At 44.5% G+C, this 12,393-nt stretch overlaps 3 protein-coding genes across 3 annotated transcripts in view; 2 read left to right on the top strand and 1 right to left on the bottom strand.

Moving 5' to 3' along the window:
• Positions 1-2,519, top strand: part of LOC128305000 (cGMP-dependent 3',5'-cyclic phosphodiesterase-like) — a 44,329-nt gene extending 41,810 nt beyond the window's left edge. The window contains exons 9-12 of the mRNA XM_053042269.1: positions 289-447; positions 520-854; positions 940-1,357; positions 1,424-2,519. Of these exons, the coding sequence (XP_052898229.1) occupies positions 289-447; positions 520-854; positions 940-1,357; positions 1,424-1,783 (1,272 nt within the window). The 3' untranslated portion in view covers positions 1,784-2,519. The remainder of the gene's footprint in view (positions 1-288; positions 448-519; positions 855-939; positions 1,358-1,423) is intronic.
• A 252-nt stretch (positions 2,520-2,771) lies between these two features.
• LOC128305001 (phosphopentomutase) overlaps positions 2,772-12,393 on the bottom strand; it is a 56,428-nt gene continuing 46,806 nt past the window's right edge. The window contains exons 3-9 of the mRNA XM_053042270.1: positions 8,028-8,427; positions 7,647-7,909; positions 6,741-6,986; positions 4,810-5,220; positions 4,532-4,737; positions 3,702-4,248; positions 2,772-3,554 (exon numbers count right to left, since the gene is read on the bottom strand). Coding sequence (XP_052898230.1) covers positions 3,452-3,554; positions 3,702-4,248; positions 4,532-4,737; positions 4,810-5,220; positions 6,741-6,986; positions 7,647-7,909; positions 8,028-8,093 — 1,842 coding nt within the window. The 5' untranslated portion in view covers positions 8,094-8,427 and the 3' untranslated portion in view covers positions 2,772-3,451. The remainder of the gene's footprint in view (positions 3,555-3,701; positions 4,249-4,531; positions 4,738-4,809; positions 5,221-6,740; positions 6,987-7,646; positions 7,910-8,027; positions 8,428-12,393) is intronic.
• On the top strand, positions 9,328-9,918 carry LOC128305006 (uncharacterized). The gene is made up of 2 exons (XM_053042274.1): positions 9,328-9,445; positions 9,543-9,918. Exons 1-2 carry the CDS (start codon positions 9,382-9,384, stop codon positions 9,749-9,751), a joined length of 273 nt encoding a protein of 90 aa, XP_052898234.1. The 5' UTR covers positions 9,328-9,381; the 3' UTR covers positions 9,752-9,918.

Below are 12,393 nucleotides of genomic sequence, written 5' to 3'. Positions count from 1 at the left end.
TCCGCAACAAACAAACTCCATTGACCTGTAGCTACTTAGCAAGGAACGGAGCACGGATGGCTAGATATGAATATTTGCTTTCATCTTCAATTCGATGGGGATTTTAATTAACTACATGTGGAACAAACACGTGGAAGCATGGAAAATGGATCCTAGTAGTCCAGTGTTAGGAATGACAGTTGTCCAACTTAAAAAAACTTGTTTGACAGTTGTAGAACCATTGCGGGTGCGAAATAATCAGTAGAACTCTACACTAATTATTGTTGCATTCTTCCATTCCGAAAACAGTTGAACGGGTTTCATTTCGACAAGTGCGACGAAGAGGTGGCGACCGCATTCTCCGTGTACTGTGGCATCAGTATTATGCACGCTCTGGTGCATAAACAGGTCCAGAAGGCTGAGGCACGCTACAAACTGTCCCAGGAGTTGTTGCTCTATCACATGAAGGTATGCAAGCCGAGTCGCCATTTAACTGAGGCATGTAGTAACATTTTACATTCGTTTCTATCCCTTCCTAAGGTACCGGATATGGAGGTAAATCACGCACTGGAAGCGGTGAAGGAACCGGATCGGGAGCAGGACGAACTCTATCGGACCTTTCCGCGCTTCGACTTCTGCCCGCGGGATGTGAAAGATCATGCCCTTTCGGTGCAGCTGGCGATGCGAATGTTCTACGATCTGAACTTTGTCGGTAGCTTCAAGATACACGAGTACAAGCTGGCCCGGTTTGTGTTGCTGGTGCAGAAGGGATACCGGGACACACCGTACCACAACTGGTGGCATGCATTCTCCGTTGCGCACTTTGCGTACTCGCTCATGATGAATCTTCGGTTGATTGAGCGTGGCATTATAACGTAAGCGTGCGAGCATCCCATGATCTTGATGGTGCCAAAATTAATTTGTCCCGTTCTTTTATTTTCTCGTCCTTCCAACAAACAGCAAAATGCAGGGCTTTTCTTTTCTGATTGCGGCCTTCTGTCACGATCTGGATCATCGGGGCATTAGCAATTCGTATCAAACGCAGACGAGCAGCCCGCTCGCTCGGCTCTACAGCAGCGAGGGAAGTGTAAATGAGCGTCACCATCTCTCGCAGGCTATCTGCATCCTGAATGACTCGAGCAGCAAGATACTGGACGGGCTATCGACGACGGAGTTCAAGGAGTGTATCGACTATCTCCGGGAGCTTATCTTGGCCACCGATTTAGCGAACCATTTTCGCATTCTGCCACGGTTGAAAAAGTTGCGGACAGAATATTTGACCGAGGGTTCCAACCAGCGGCTGCTCCTATCCCTCATGATCACCTGCTGCGATCTTAATGATCAGGTCAAATCCTGGAAAACGGTGCAACACGTAGCGGTGAGTGAGAAGCGCTATCTTGACAGCGAACAATTTCTAATCGAAACTTGTTTCTCCTTCAAACAGCACTTGGTCTATGCGGAATTCTTCGCCGAAGGCGACCTGGAGAAGCAGATGGGTCTCCGACCGAACGCCATGATGGATCGCAAGAAGGCCTGCATACCGATGCTTCAGATCGAATTCCTTACCACCGTCATACGGCCGACGTTTGAAATACTGGTGCAAATTTTCCCGGAAACTGGTTCATTTCTGGACACGATCGATAGCAATCGCGTACAATGGGAAAGGGTACAAAACCGGGCCGCACAGCAGCAAGCAGGCAATGACAGTGAAACATCCGGCAACGGTACATCCGAATCGTGCAACGGTTGTAATGCGACTGCAGAATGTTGTGATTTTACCTGTTACACGAAGGTGAACGATTAGGCGCGGACGATTTGTATCAGAATGGAACGATTTTTAAGGAGAACATTGAGGTTTAGTTGGCGACGACATCATGAAAGACAATTTTAATTTATTTGACAGTATTTGTAATAGCATATTGTTACGTATCTTTCCTGTGCGTAGGATGTGCGCAACAGATTACAGGGGTCTACAGAGATATGAGACGCACATCGAACATTCAAATCCCCAATCGAACAATGCAAGGAGGAGAAGGGTTAAGGATTGTTTGCTGGCAAACAGATCGTTTACGTTTTGTTCACTTTCGCACAGTCCCTTTAATGCACTAACAACTAACAAACTCCCGCACACAACCACCGTCATCACATTACGATACCAAAGGATTCGGATTCATCTTGCACATCACCACCACGCGTGTCCAGTTGTGCACGCTCGATGCTGCGATACAACGCACAAAAAGACAAACGCGTTGTTAGTGGAAGTTGGTGTTAGTCGGAAGCAAAGGCTGCAGCAGTATAAGGGTAGAGTAGAATTTCAATAATGTTGTACTAGAATCGAACCAGGCCATAAATGGGTTGCGGTGACCCTGTAGCGATTCCATTCGATGTGTTAGCAAGCCAACGAGCTGAGCAGGTACGATGAACAATGTTCAACGAAAGAGAAGACACAAACACTTAGCTAAACCAAGGAATGAGCCATGAGAAAGCAAAGAGAACAATTTCTTCGTGGATAATAGATGTAGAATAAAAGGATAGTAAGAAATTAAAACTTTCACAATTGTTTTGATGGTCAAGGTTTAACATATTTTTCTTAGGATCACTGAGGATTGCGATGACAATTGAATTGAACGACCTCTTGTGGGTGTCATTCGTGTTCCTCCGTATTCCGCCATCATTCATTGATTCGGTCATTTTCAGCGCAGGCTTCCAACTTTTTCTTTAACGCCAGAAATAGCTTCATCTGCTATCAACAGCTTTTTTAATGCCGTTTAATGTATTATTTATTTATTTGTTACTGTGAACCATTGTACACGTTTACCAATGTAATATAAACTACAAGCCAAGGTTTGAGATATCGTTTCGTTTTCCACGCGCTCTGATTTTTCTTCATCGCGGCTGTGGTGTCTGAAACCTTTGTGAACCAGGTTACAATTATGTTCGTTTGGTTTTGTTAACTTGGAACTCATTAAAACGCATAAATAAATAGTAACACCTCTATGGGAATATTGTTTCCCAACTGCAAACACTTGTACATGGATAGTTGATTATACAGTCCGTATGAACGCTAAAAATGTGTTGCATCTATTACTCACATTCGTTCGTTCTATAAGGAACTAAAATGATACAGAGTAGTTGCTCTTAAAGAAATGGGTTTAAAAATGTTACTCAACTTCAAGACGGTTGACGGAGATGTCTCTTTGTAGGAAGTAGTTATAATAGAATAATAATTGTCAATTAATGCATGCCTCGGTGAGCTTCACATCCTATCGAGGTGTGTACCTCGATTCGAGATTACAGCCAGCTGTACGTTCTTTATCCCCAATGTGTGTGTACACAGTGTGCACGTACACTTTAACATTGTACGTGGAGTGGTCTATTTCAATTAACGGAATGATGGGACAGTAGCGACGGAACAGCCGGCAAAGACCAGCAAGTGTCAGCTGTGTTGAATGAATCTAGCCCCACCATTCGCTTAGTCGGATCTTGGAGTGAGATTATTTTCTTTCGGTTGCAGCAATTCCTCTACGATGCAATCCACCATCTCGCGTAGTGTCGCTTTTGAACCGTTCCAATCACTAAAATGAAGCAAAATGAATTAATTAAAATAAATCGCCCTTCCCGCCATTTTGTCGCCAAGCACCCTGTGAAGATTCGAGCAGTTTGCTCGAATCACTCACAGGAAGCTTTGCAGCGAGCTTTCCGTGAAAAGCACTTCCACGTACCGTTGTCCTGGCTGGGCGCACATTTCCGCGTAATACTTAATTTTCGGCTCGGTACCACTCGTACGTAACGTAATGACGGCACCATTTTCAAACGAAAACGTTACCATTTGCGAACTTTTGCTCGTCGGCAGCACGGCACGGCCGTCCGGTTGGGAGGAATCGTACCCGGTGGTAAGATCCCGCACGTCCGCTATCTTAAACCGTCCACCGCCAATCGATTGTGGATAGTTCTCGCCTTCCGTATGCTCCCCGGCTGGGCCCAGGTTACGGATGCGCTTGAAGATACGCTCAATAACGGGTGGTTCGTAGCAGAAATGGTACGACGCGAACGTACAGTGGAACCCATATATGTCGTACAGCTCGTTCAGCTTGTCGGCCAACGATTGGTTGGAGGTTGCACGCAGATAGCATGCCATCGTGGCCAGATGACAGGCCGCACTGACGCCATCCTTGTCGAGCACGGTCCGGGAAAACATGAACCCGATCGCTTCCTCGAACGCAAACAGTACCGTTTTGCCTTGGGAAAGCAATTCCACCGATTCGTTGCCTGCAAGTAAGGTTGGAAAGCGTGTTAAACGAAGCGCTTTTTCAAGACGCACACTAGACCATGGCAATTAATTGACTAATGGAACAAGCGTGCTGCTACCGCTGTTCCTGCCACTGCTAATGGAATTAAATTAAAACTACACCCGGGTTTTACAACAGTGTTTATGAGTACGCGAGCTTTCACTCGAACAAATATACTACGATTACCGTCAATTAACTCTCCAACATTAAGCAATGTAATCTAATTAAACGCTTAATCTAGCTACTTCCACCGGTCAACTTACCCATCCACTTGAATCCGGTCAGCGTTTCGATAAAGTTCAGCCCGTCAACGTTGGCAATCGAGCGGCACATCTTGCTGCTTACCGTGCTCGCTATTAGATAGCAGTCGGACAGACTCCGGTCCGGATACTGTTCCCGGTAGCACCGTATAGCCCACCAGCCCAACAGTGCGCCCAGCTCATTGCCGCTGAAAACACGCCATTCACCTCTGCAGCATGAAAACAAAACAAAGCAATACAGAACCATGACCCAAAGCAGCACTCTTAGTCCCACCACTCACTTTGTATCCTTTTCGGCACAAGCCAACCGATCGGCGTCCGGATCGTTAGCCAGTATCACGTCGCATCCGGTTTCGTTGGCAAGCTGCATCGACAGCACCAGGCTGGATTTGCCCTCCTCCGGGTTCGGGAACTTTACCGTGCGAAACTCCGGATCGGGATCGCGCTGTTCCGGCACGGCAAGGACGGCCGGTAGCCGGGCACACTCGAACGCTTTCACCACGAACGGATAGCCGACACCGTGCATGGCCGAGTAGACGAAGCGCAACGGGCTGGCGGTGTTGTAGTTGCTGATGAACGGTTGCGGTACGTTCGCCTGAAGTTTGCGGAAGTACAGCTCCACCATCTGGTCGTACGGATCGTTAAGTTTGTCCGACAGCAGCAGCTCCAGGTTCCAGGACGTTTCAAGTGGTCTGTTGCGGAATAAGGGAATAAAGGCCGGAGACGCGTTCGTTAGCTCTTTGCTTTGAAATTACTTTGGATGCAGTTGATACTGTTTTGAGGGATGTCTGGGATGTTTTAAGCTAGAAGTAAGCGAGAACTTTTATACGCGTCTGTTTGCTGCATCGCTATCCGTTCTTTATGTGAAGGCACACTACTGATGTCGTGCAGAACAACAGATTGATGCTTTCCTCGAAATAAAGAGTCTCGATGTCAGAGAGCCAGTTCTGCTTTTGTAACATTTTAAGCATCCTTCTTAGAACTAGCAATAATCTCCATCCTGATCCTTCTCGGTGAAAAGGTTCACCGTTTACAAAACAATTGAAGAACAACTCTTGTAGCATCGCTCTGTTCGGGTCTCATCTTAAATTCCTTCAGCCAACGTCTTCGTTAGTGTAAAGAATGCGCTTGCTGTCAACTTTCACCGACATAACTTTCCCTTTGTTGGCCATTACGGGTAGTAAGCGACACCACCGGTCTCGTACTAAAGTTTGCCACACCCAGGTAACCAACTCTTTAAAACCGAACAACAAGCTACTAAACAAACCTATAATAAAACCACTCTGCTGTACCGATTGCATACTTGAAGGCGTTTTTTAGCACTATCGACCGAGTATAGAAACTGGCAGTGTTTATCAGTCACTTTCAATAGTTTGACGGATACTTTTGTTCAGAATCTGTCACTTGGGATCAAAACTTCTGTGCCGTAGCACTCGAAACTAATTTTCATAGTGCTGAAAATCCCATTCTGCAATTAATTCTGTACGGTTTCGAGGCAACCGGCTGGCTGTAAAAAGCCACAGGAAATTTGCGCTTCGTTTGATCTACGACAAACGTCCCCGACTTCGCAAGCAGTGTAAAGTAAAAGCCGGTACCGTTTGCTCTTTTTTGCTTTGCACGCCAAGCGAATGGAAACTTCGTTCACACTCTTCTTCTTTACCTCAAATTCAAAGGTTTATCCTTTTCCAGCACAGACAGAGCAGGTTGTTCTTTGGACAGTATCTGGAAAATGTAAAGATAAAAAAAAACCAGGAGCCATTCGTTTCCCACCGCCATAGTTTTACTTTCATCCTTTTCCGATGTTTCGTTGCTAGGATACGGAAGGCTTCACCAGCAGAGCAGCATACTGATGGCGACAGTTAAGTAAAAGTCACACCGAGCAGTGGGCACACCAAACGGAAGAAAGGACAAAAAGGGGTGGTTTCGGGGGAAAATAGGAATGTGCTTTTACTGTCGGAATGGTTAATGGTGTTCCAACGACGGAACGGGGTTTGGCGTTTGCATTTCAATTAAAGTATTAACATCAATTCAGGGGTTTGATTTACGTACATTAAGAGTGAAGACCCGGATAAAGCGAAAAGTAAACTTTCCGACCCAGGCAACCATCCATTGTAAATAGTGTGCTCTCCTCGTCCCCTTTCAGCGAGCGAACATTAAATCACGCTAATATTAAAGTGTTCTATTAGTACCGAGATGTCATGCGGTTACTTACTCCAAATTGTCCATAATGGATGTCTGAATGTTTTTGTCGTGCGGTGGTATGATCTGTGCGCTGTTCGTCCAGTACACCTTGTAGCCGTTGTCTTCCTTCGGGTTGTGTGACGCCGTTACCATAATGCCGGCCAAACATTTTAGCTCCAGTACGGCGAACGGGACGAACGGTGTTGCGACCGTGCGGCTGTACAGCCAGACCGGAATGTTTTCGTTGAGAAAAACGCATGCACTTAGTTCGGCGAACCTGCGAAGGAAGGAACGTTAGGAAAATATTAATATTGGAATGCTCATTGTACTAATGTTGGGTGGTGTAACCTTGCATCTATTTAACACTTTTCAAATTATTTCACTACTCTCGTTAAGGCGCACTTCGATGTTCATATCCAAAATGAGATATTTATCCGGTATATTTTACCACCATAGACGGAGTTTAGCTTGAAATTTATCTTTAACAAACCTTAAAGTCTGTTTGAGGCATGTTTGTCCAAAAATTTGAATATTAATCTAAACTGTGAGCAATCAACAAGCTCTAGAAGTATGAATATCTCATAGTAACAGAACTTTTTACTTATGAAAATATTGATGTTGTTCAATCACGGAAGACACGGATAAAAGTTATGATGAATAATTAACGTGAGAGTGGCAACGATCATCCTTCAGTGTTACGCGTGATTGGATGGAAACCTACTCTGAAACAGACACTTCTCTTTGCGTTGGATATTGTCTATTGTAACCTTCAGGAGGGATATCTGTGAGGATTGTACTCGGGGAACAAGCGAAATTTGAAAAGTCAGTACCTTCCATAGACAGCAACGCCACAACAACATCTCTTGCCGACACCCAACACATTGTGATGTACTACCACAAACTTATCCACGCGATTCAAAGAAACCACCCCCAATACCTTTTGCTGTTGTACCGTCCGTCGTATCCCAGCACAACGCCACGCGACCGCTCCTCCGCGGTCGGGTAGCACTGCAGCAAATACTTGGCCAATCCTTGCGCCGACTGTATTACCACCAGATCGTTCATCGCATTGAATCCGGCCTGCATCACACCGCGCAATCCTGCCGTCCCGAAGGTGAGCCGTTGCAGCAACCGATCTCCCAGCACCCTCCAATCGCCACGCTGCGCCAGCCCGCGTATCTCTTCCGATGTCTTTTCGTTCTGAAAGCAGAAGACGAGTGAAGCGTACAAAATGTCGTTTTAGCAGGACAGCTTTTGGGGAGAAAAACAACACAAAAGCACCGTAGCCGGGCGCGGATTGAATTTACGCCTCACTTACCTTATCCCATCGCAACCATTCGGCTATTCGTTGGTTCAGCTCAGCGGAACCGGAATCAAACTCCATCCTTTTGCACGCAAAAATTCGTCCGCCTGGATCACTGTGGATCGCGTTGGAGTGTGTGGGTCGTTTGTATCCTGACGCCACTGGAAACTATGTTCGACTTTACCCCGCCGGGCGGGTACTTGGGATGTGAAATTTCAACCGTCGCGTATGTGACGGATTATGTCACAATTCGTTCACGTCCGTTTCGTGAATCGTACGGCACTGGAGCAGTCGCTCGGATGGCTTGATACCCCCCGCTTGGCCGATTGTCTGTGTATGTGTATCTTATGTTGAGTGGGGCGGCTCGATGATGCGATGATGTAGCTAAAGCCTAGGGCCGTCGTGTTTTGCGGAACTGAAAAATAAATAACGTCAAGTTAAGCACATCGGAATAGATTAGAAATTGTGTCTGTCTTTGGCTTAGCATTGGGAGCAAAGAGCCACGCGTAGGGAACGGAGAGGAAAGCCGGACAGTACGGAGGAATATAGTGGTCTATCTCTCTCTTATCAAATGTAACGCTGGACACGTATTTTTGTTAGCGCTTCGATCGCGAACTACGATGCGTCCGATTGCCGCAAGCGTTTATGGATGGTGACGCGACCGGCGTACATACACTTGCTGCTATAGACACTTCGTCATAGCTACATAGCCGGCGGTGGTACTCTGTTTTTTTTTACTGTGCACAATAATAAGCTTATCAAATTTTCGCTTCAATTGTCGGTATTGTGTGCCGCCGGCACCATGGGGACCGCTTTTGGGGATGGATTATCGGCTTACCTTCGAGTCGCCGCCTGACGCTAGCATAACTATTCATCAAACAAATGGCCATGGTTCAATGTCAAGAGTGGGCAGAAGAAGCAAGACGATTAAATAAATGGACACTTAACCAAACTCTTTCAAAGAATTATTTAAAGGTGGAGTTCATGACCTCGCTTTGCAGGGGAAAAAAAGATTTCTAAAGTTACTCGATTCGAGTGCATTTTTATTGTGCAACCATTTCTTGAATTACATCAACAAAATAAATTCCATTGCAAACAAACTGCAAATGAAACGCTCCTCGAACCATCTGTGTTGGATGAGCGAGGAGAGCACAAAAAAAGCAGCACGAAACTGTTGTTGAAGTTGGATTTGAAATTTAAATTGCATTTTTTTGCATGTTGTTGCCTACTGTTGGCCCTGCACAGCTGAGCGCAAGCTGCCTGTACTGCAAAGGGTGCTATAAAACGAAGGCACAACTTTCTCACCGGACAGTAAACTAATTTCAACTATCGGTCACGAGGAAACAACCTCACCTAACCAGCGATAATCATGAGATTCTGGTTCGTCTTACTACTCGGTGCACTATTGTCTGGCCAGTGCATTTCCAGCGACGGTAGGTTGGCTCCGGACATCAAGTTGCGAGCAAAATTAAACATAAGATAAAAAAAATGCAGAAGTCATAAACAAGGCGTAATTTGTGCTCGTTGCAGATGCGTACAAGCAATTGGAAAGTTGTGGTGTTAAGTTGTTCAGCTTCATTATGACACGACTTCAGAAACAGATTGAAGAGTATACTGCGTGTCAACAGCTAAGTGCTGACAATTCCAATTATAACTGCAGCGAAAGTATTCAACGTGCGATCGTCGACATGCAACACGAGCTGCTGAGCTACCTCGATTGTACCAAGGATATACGATAACTAGTTCCATGATGTCAGTAATGGTTGAAAAACAATAAATAATCTGAATAAAACTAGCATGTGTTATAAATTAAATATAAGGGATTGTTTTTTTCCACACAACGCTTTGTAATTATAATTTGCTTCTAATATCCTCTTAAAAATACAAACACTAAAGGCATTAGGCCTTAGGCCTCTGGTGGCTCATAATATGGAATCTGAAACTGATCCCATCTGACGCGTATTATTATATTTAAAGTGTTATATTATGATGCCAAAGTTATTCACTAGCAAATATAGACTTTTTGAAGTCGAGAGGTAAAATAAAGTGTGGACAGATGAACATAGTACAGCCAGCCATAGGAGGATGCAGTTCCTACTCGAATAAAATGCGTTTAAGTCGTCCACATGGACAGAGGATAGCAAGGATACTCAGGATAGCTAGTTATGAACCACTGTATTCGCGGAGATTTAATAGATTGACGTGCTCAAAACAGAGTTAAAAAATAGAAGAACATATTTGTCTTGATAAACATCACGGTTCTTCCACTTTGGAGAATATTTATAGGGTAAACCCCTTTTATTAACCTAACCTCAGGACATTTCAAGGCAAAAACACTGCTTTCTGTGGTTATGGTACACCAATAGCTCCCACATAATCGAACCTCTCTCCTCGCAACAGAGCGTTGTTTGTTCGGCTTGTTATGTTTGGATAAACCCTAAAAACCCAACCTTAAACTGTGGGCGCTTTCAATGCCGTTTTATTATTGGCAGTTTACCATTTATTTGAAGTTTGTGATGAATGATTTTTGAGGCATTCTTTAAAGCTGGTAGAATAAATAATGGTGAAAGTTTAGACAATATTTGACAAGAAGAAAATGTGGAAAAGTAGAAGAAGTAATCCAAGAAGTATCAGACGTCATCGTACTTCGATTGATTACTTCTCCACATTTATCATGAAAAACTTTCTCCCACGTCATGATGATTGCAAAATCGTTCCTATTGACTCACGGTAATTGAATATGTAATGGAAAACACCATGCCAGAAACGGAAATTGGAAATTAAAATTGAATTTTTGCAACCGCGTTTTTGTGCAACAGCTGTGTTTACCCCCGGTAAACTCTACGCCGCCAGTACAGGACAGGCCAAGCAGTATAAAATGAGTACACAATTTACTACACTAGCCAGTACGCGGCAACAGTTCTGTTTTAACTTCAACAAAGGAAGATATAATCATGAGAGTTTGGTACGCGTTGTTCGCAGTCTTATTGGTTGGAGTTCTAACAGTTGAAGCTGATGGTACATGTTGTTGGGATAAAATAGTAGTTTTTTGTAAAAATAAACAATATCTTCCACCTTACAGATTCGCGCACAGAACTGATAACGTGCGGCAGTGCTTTGTTTCAGCTGGCAGCGTATCGCCTTTCGGATCAATTTGGAGATTTTTTAGAATGCAAGCGGCCAGACGCGGGTAAAGATTGCAGTTTGGTCGTACAGCGAGGATCGGCTGACCTTCAACAGGGACTGGCTGATTACATTTACTGTACAAAAGATATTCATTAGTCAGTTGTGAAGCTCTGTAAAAAGCACGCAATAAATAGCCCATCAACAATAAAAAAAAATTGTATCAGATATAAAACTGTCCAAAAGGTTTGTGCCCAAAACTGTGGTTGGATAGGAATTACAAGCGCTTCCCTGCGACAAATGGAACAGAAGTTTTGAAAGTGTCAATTAGCCTGCTTACTACTTACGAGGTCGGTATCGTTACTACAAAAATCCACTGTTAAACGGGCGCATCAATCACCCAGCAAACACTCATTAATTTCTTTTCAATTACTGTGTTCCCGCCAATTATTTCTCATCGTCACCATTAGCGGGCCGCGGCCGTAAAACATTGTACAGAGTGATCCATGTTTTCACCGGCCGTCCCATCTCCGTTTGCTCATAATTAGTTGTGCGTCCCACGTGCGGAATGTGCGAATGTGTGCGCAGAAGAAAGGATGTAAGGAAGCGAGAGCTGATCAATTAATCAGCCAACTGGTCCGCGCAGGAGGTTGGAACCCATTTATCATAACATTTTCCACCCGGACAGGCGGCCACAGTGCCTTGTTTGAAGTGAAAGTGTACAAGCCGTCAAGTCAAACAGAATGCACAGCGCAAAGGATGCTTAGAAACGGGATGTGGTCTCTGTGGTGGTGAAGTAACAGCGAAAGTGACGCGAGGGGGGGACAAAAGGGAACTTTGTTTGGCTTGAACCGTACAAAATTGCAAGCCGCATTTTCTTTTTGCATTCATTAGCAAGTTGTCGTACGGTGGGACCGAAAGTTGATAAGGGCCGAACTGACGAAGGACCCTTCGTAAAGGTCAGATATCAGTCGTTTGGTAGGGTTTTCATTTTCTGCCTTTGCATAAACATTGACTTGAAGGAGAATGACTAAGCTTCTATACGCATCCATGCCGTTGAGATTGGAAGAAAAAGATGGACTAGCTTTAAGAGATTAAATCCTAACGTCAATTTCGTTCCCATCAGATTTAGAGATGTGAACTTCCGCTTGGTTTGAAAGATAGATAAATAACAATAATCTTCTTTAAATTCATTTCATAAAAAAACCCTTTAGTACAAAATGACAACGGAATATTTAAATCGATTTTTACACAAAAG

This window comes from Anopheles moucheti, chromosome 3 (assembly GCF_943734755.1).
Source record: "Anopheles moucheti chromosome 3, idAnoMoucSN_F20_07, whole genome shotgun sequence".
Taxonomy (NCBI): Eukaryota; Metazoa; Arthropoda; class Insecta; order Diptera; family Culicidae; genus Anopheles; species Anopheles moucheti.
The sequence above is the reverse complement of the archived record's forward strand: the minus strand, read 5'-3'. Positions and strand labels throughout refer to the sequence as shown.

Coding starts and splice junctions, on each gene's coding strand:
- LOC128305006 (XM_053042274.1), top strand. CDS start 9,382: ATGAGATTCTGGTTCGTCTTACTACTCGGTGCACTATTGTCTGGCCAG. Junction 9,446..9,542: donor CCAGTGCATTTCCAGCGACG/GTAGGTTGGCTC, acceptor TGCTCGTTGCAG/ATGCGTACAAGCAATTGGAA.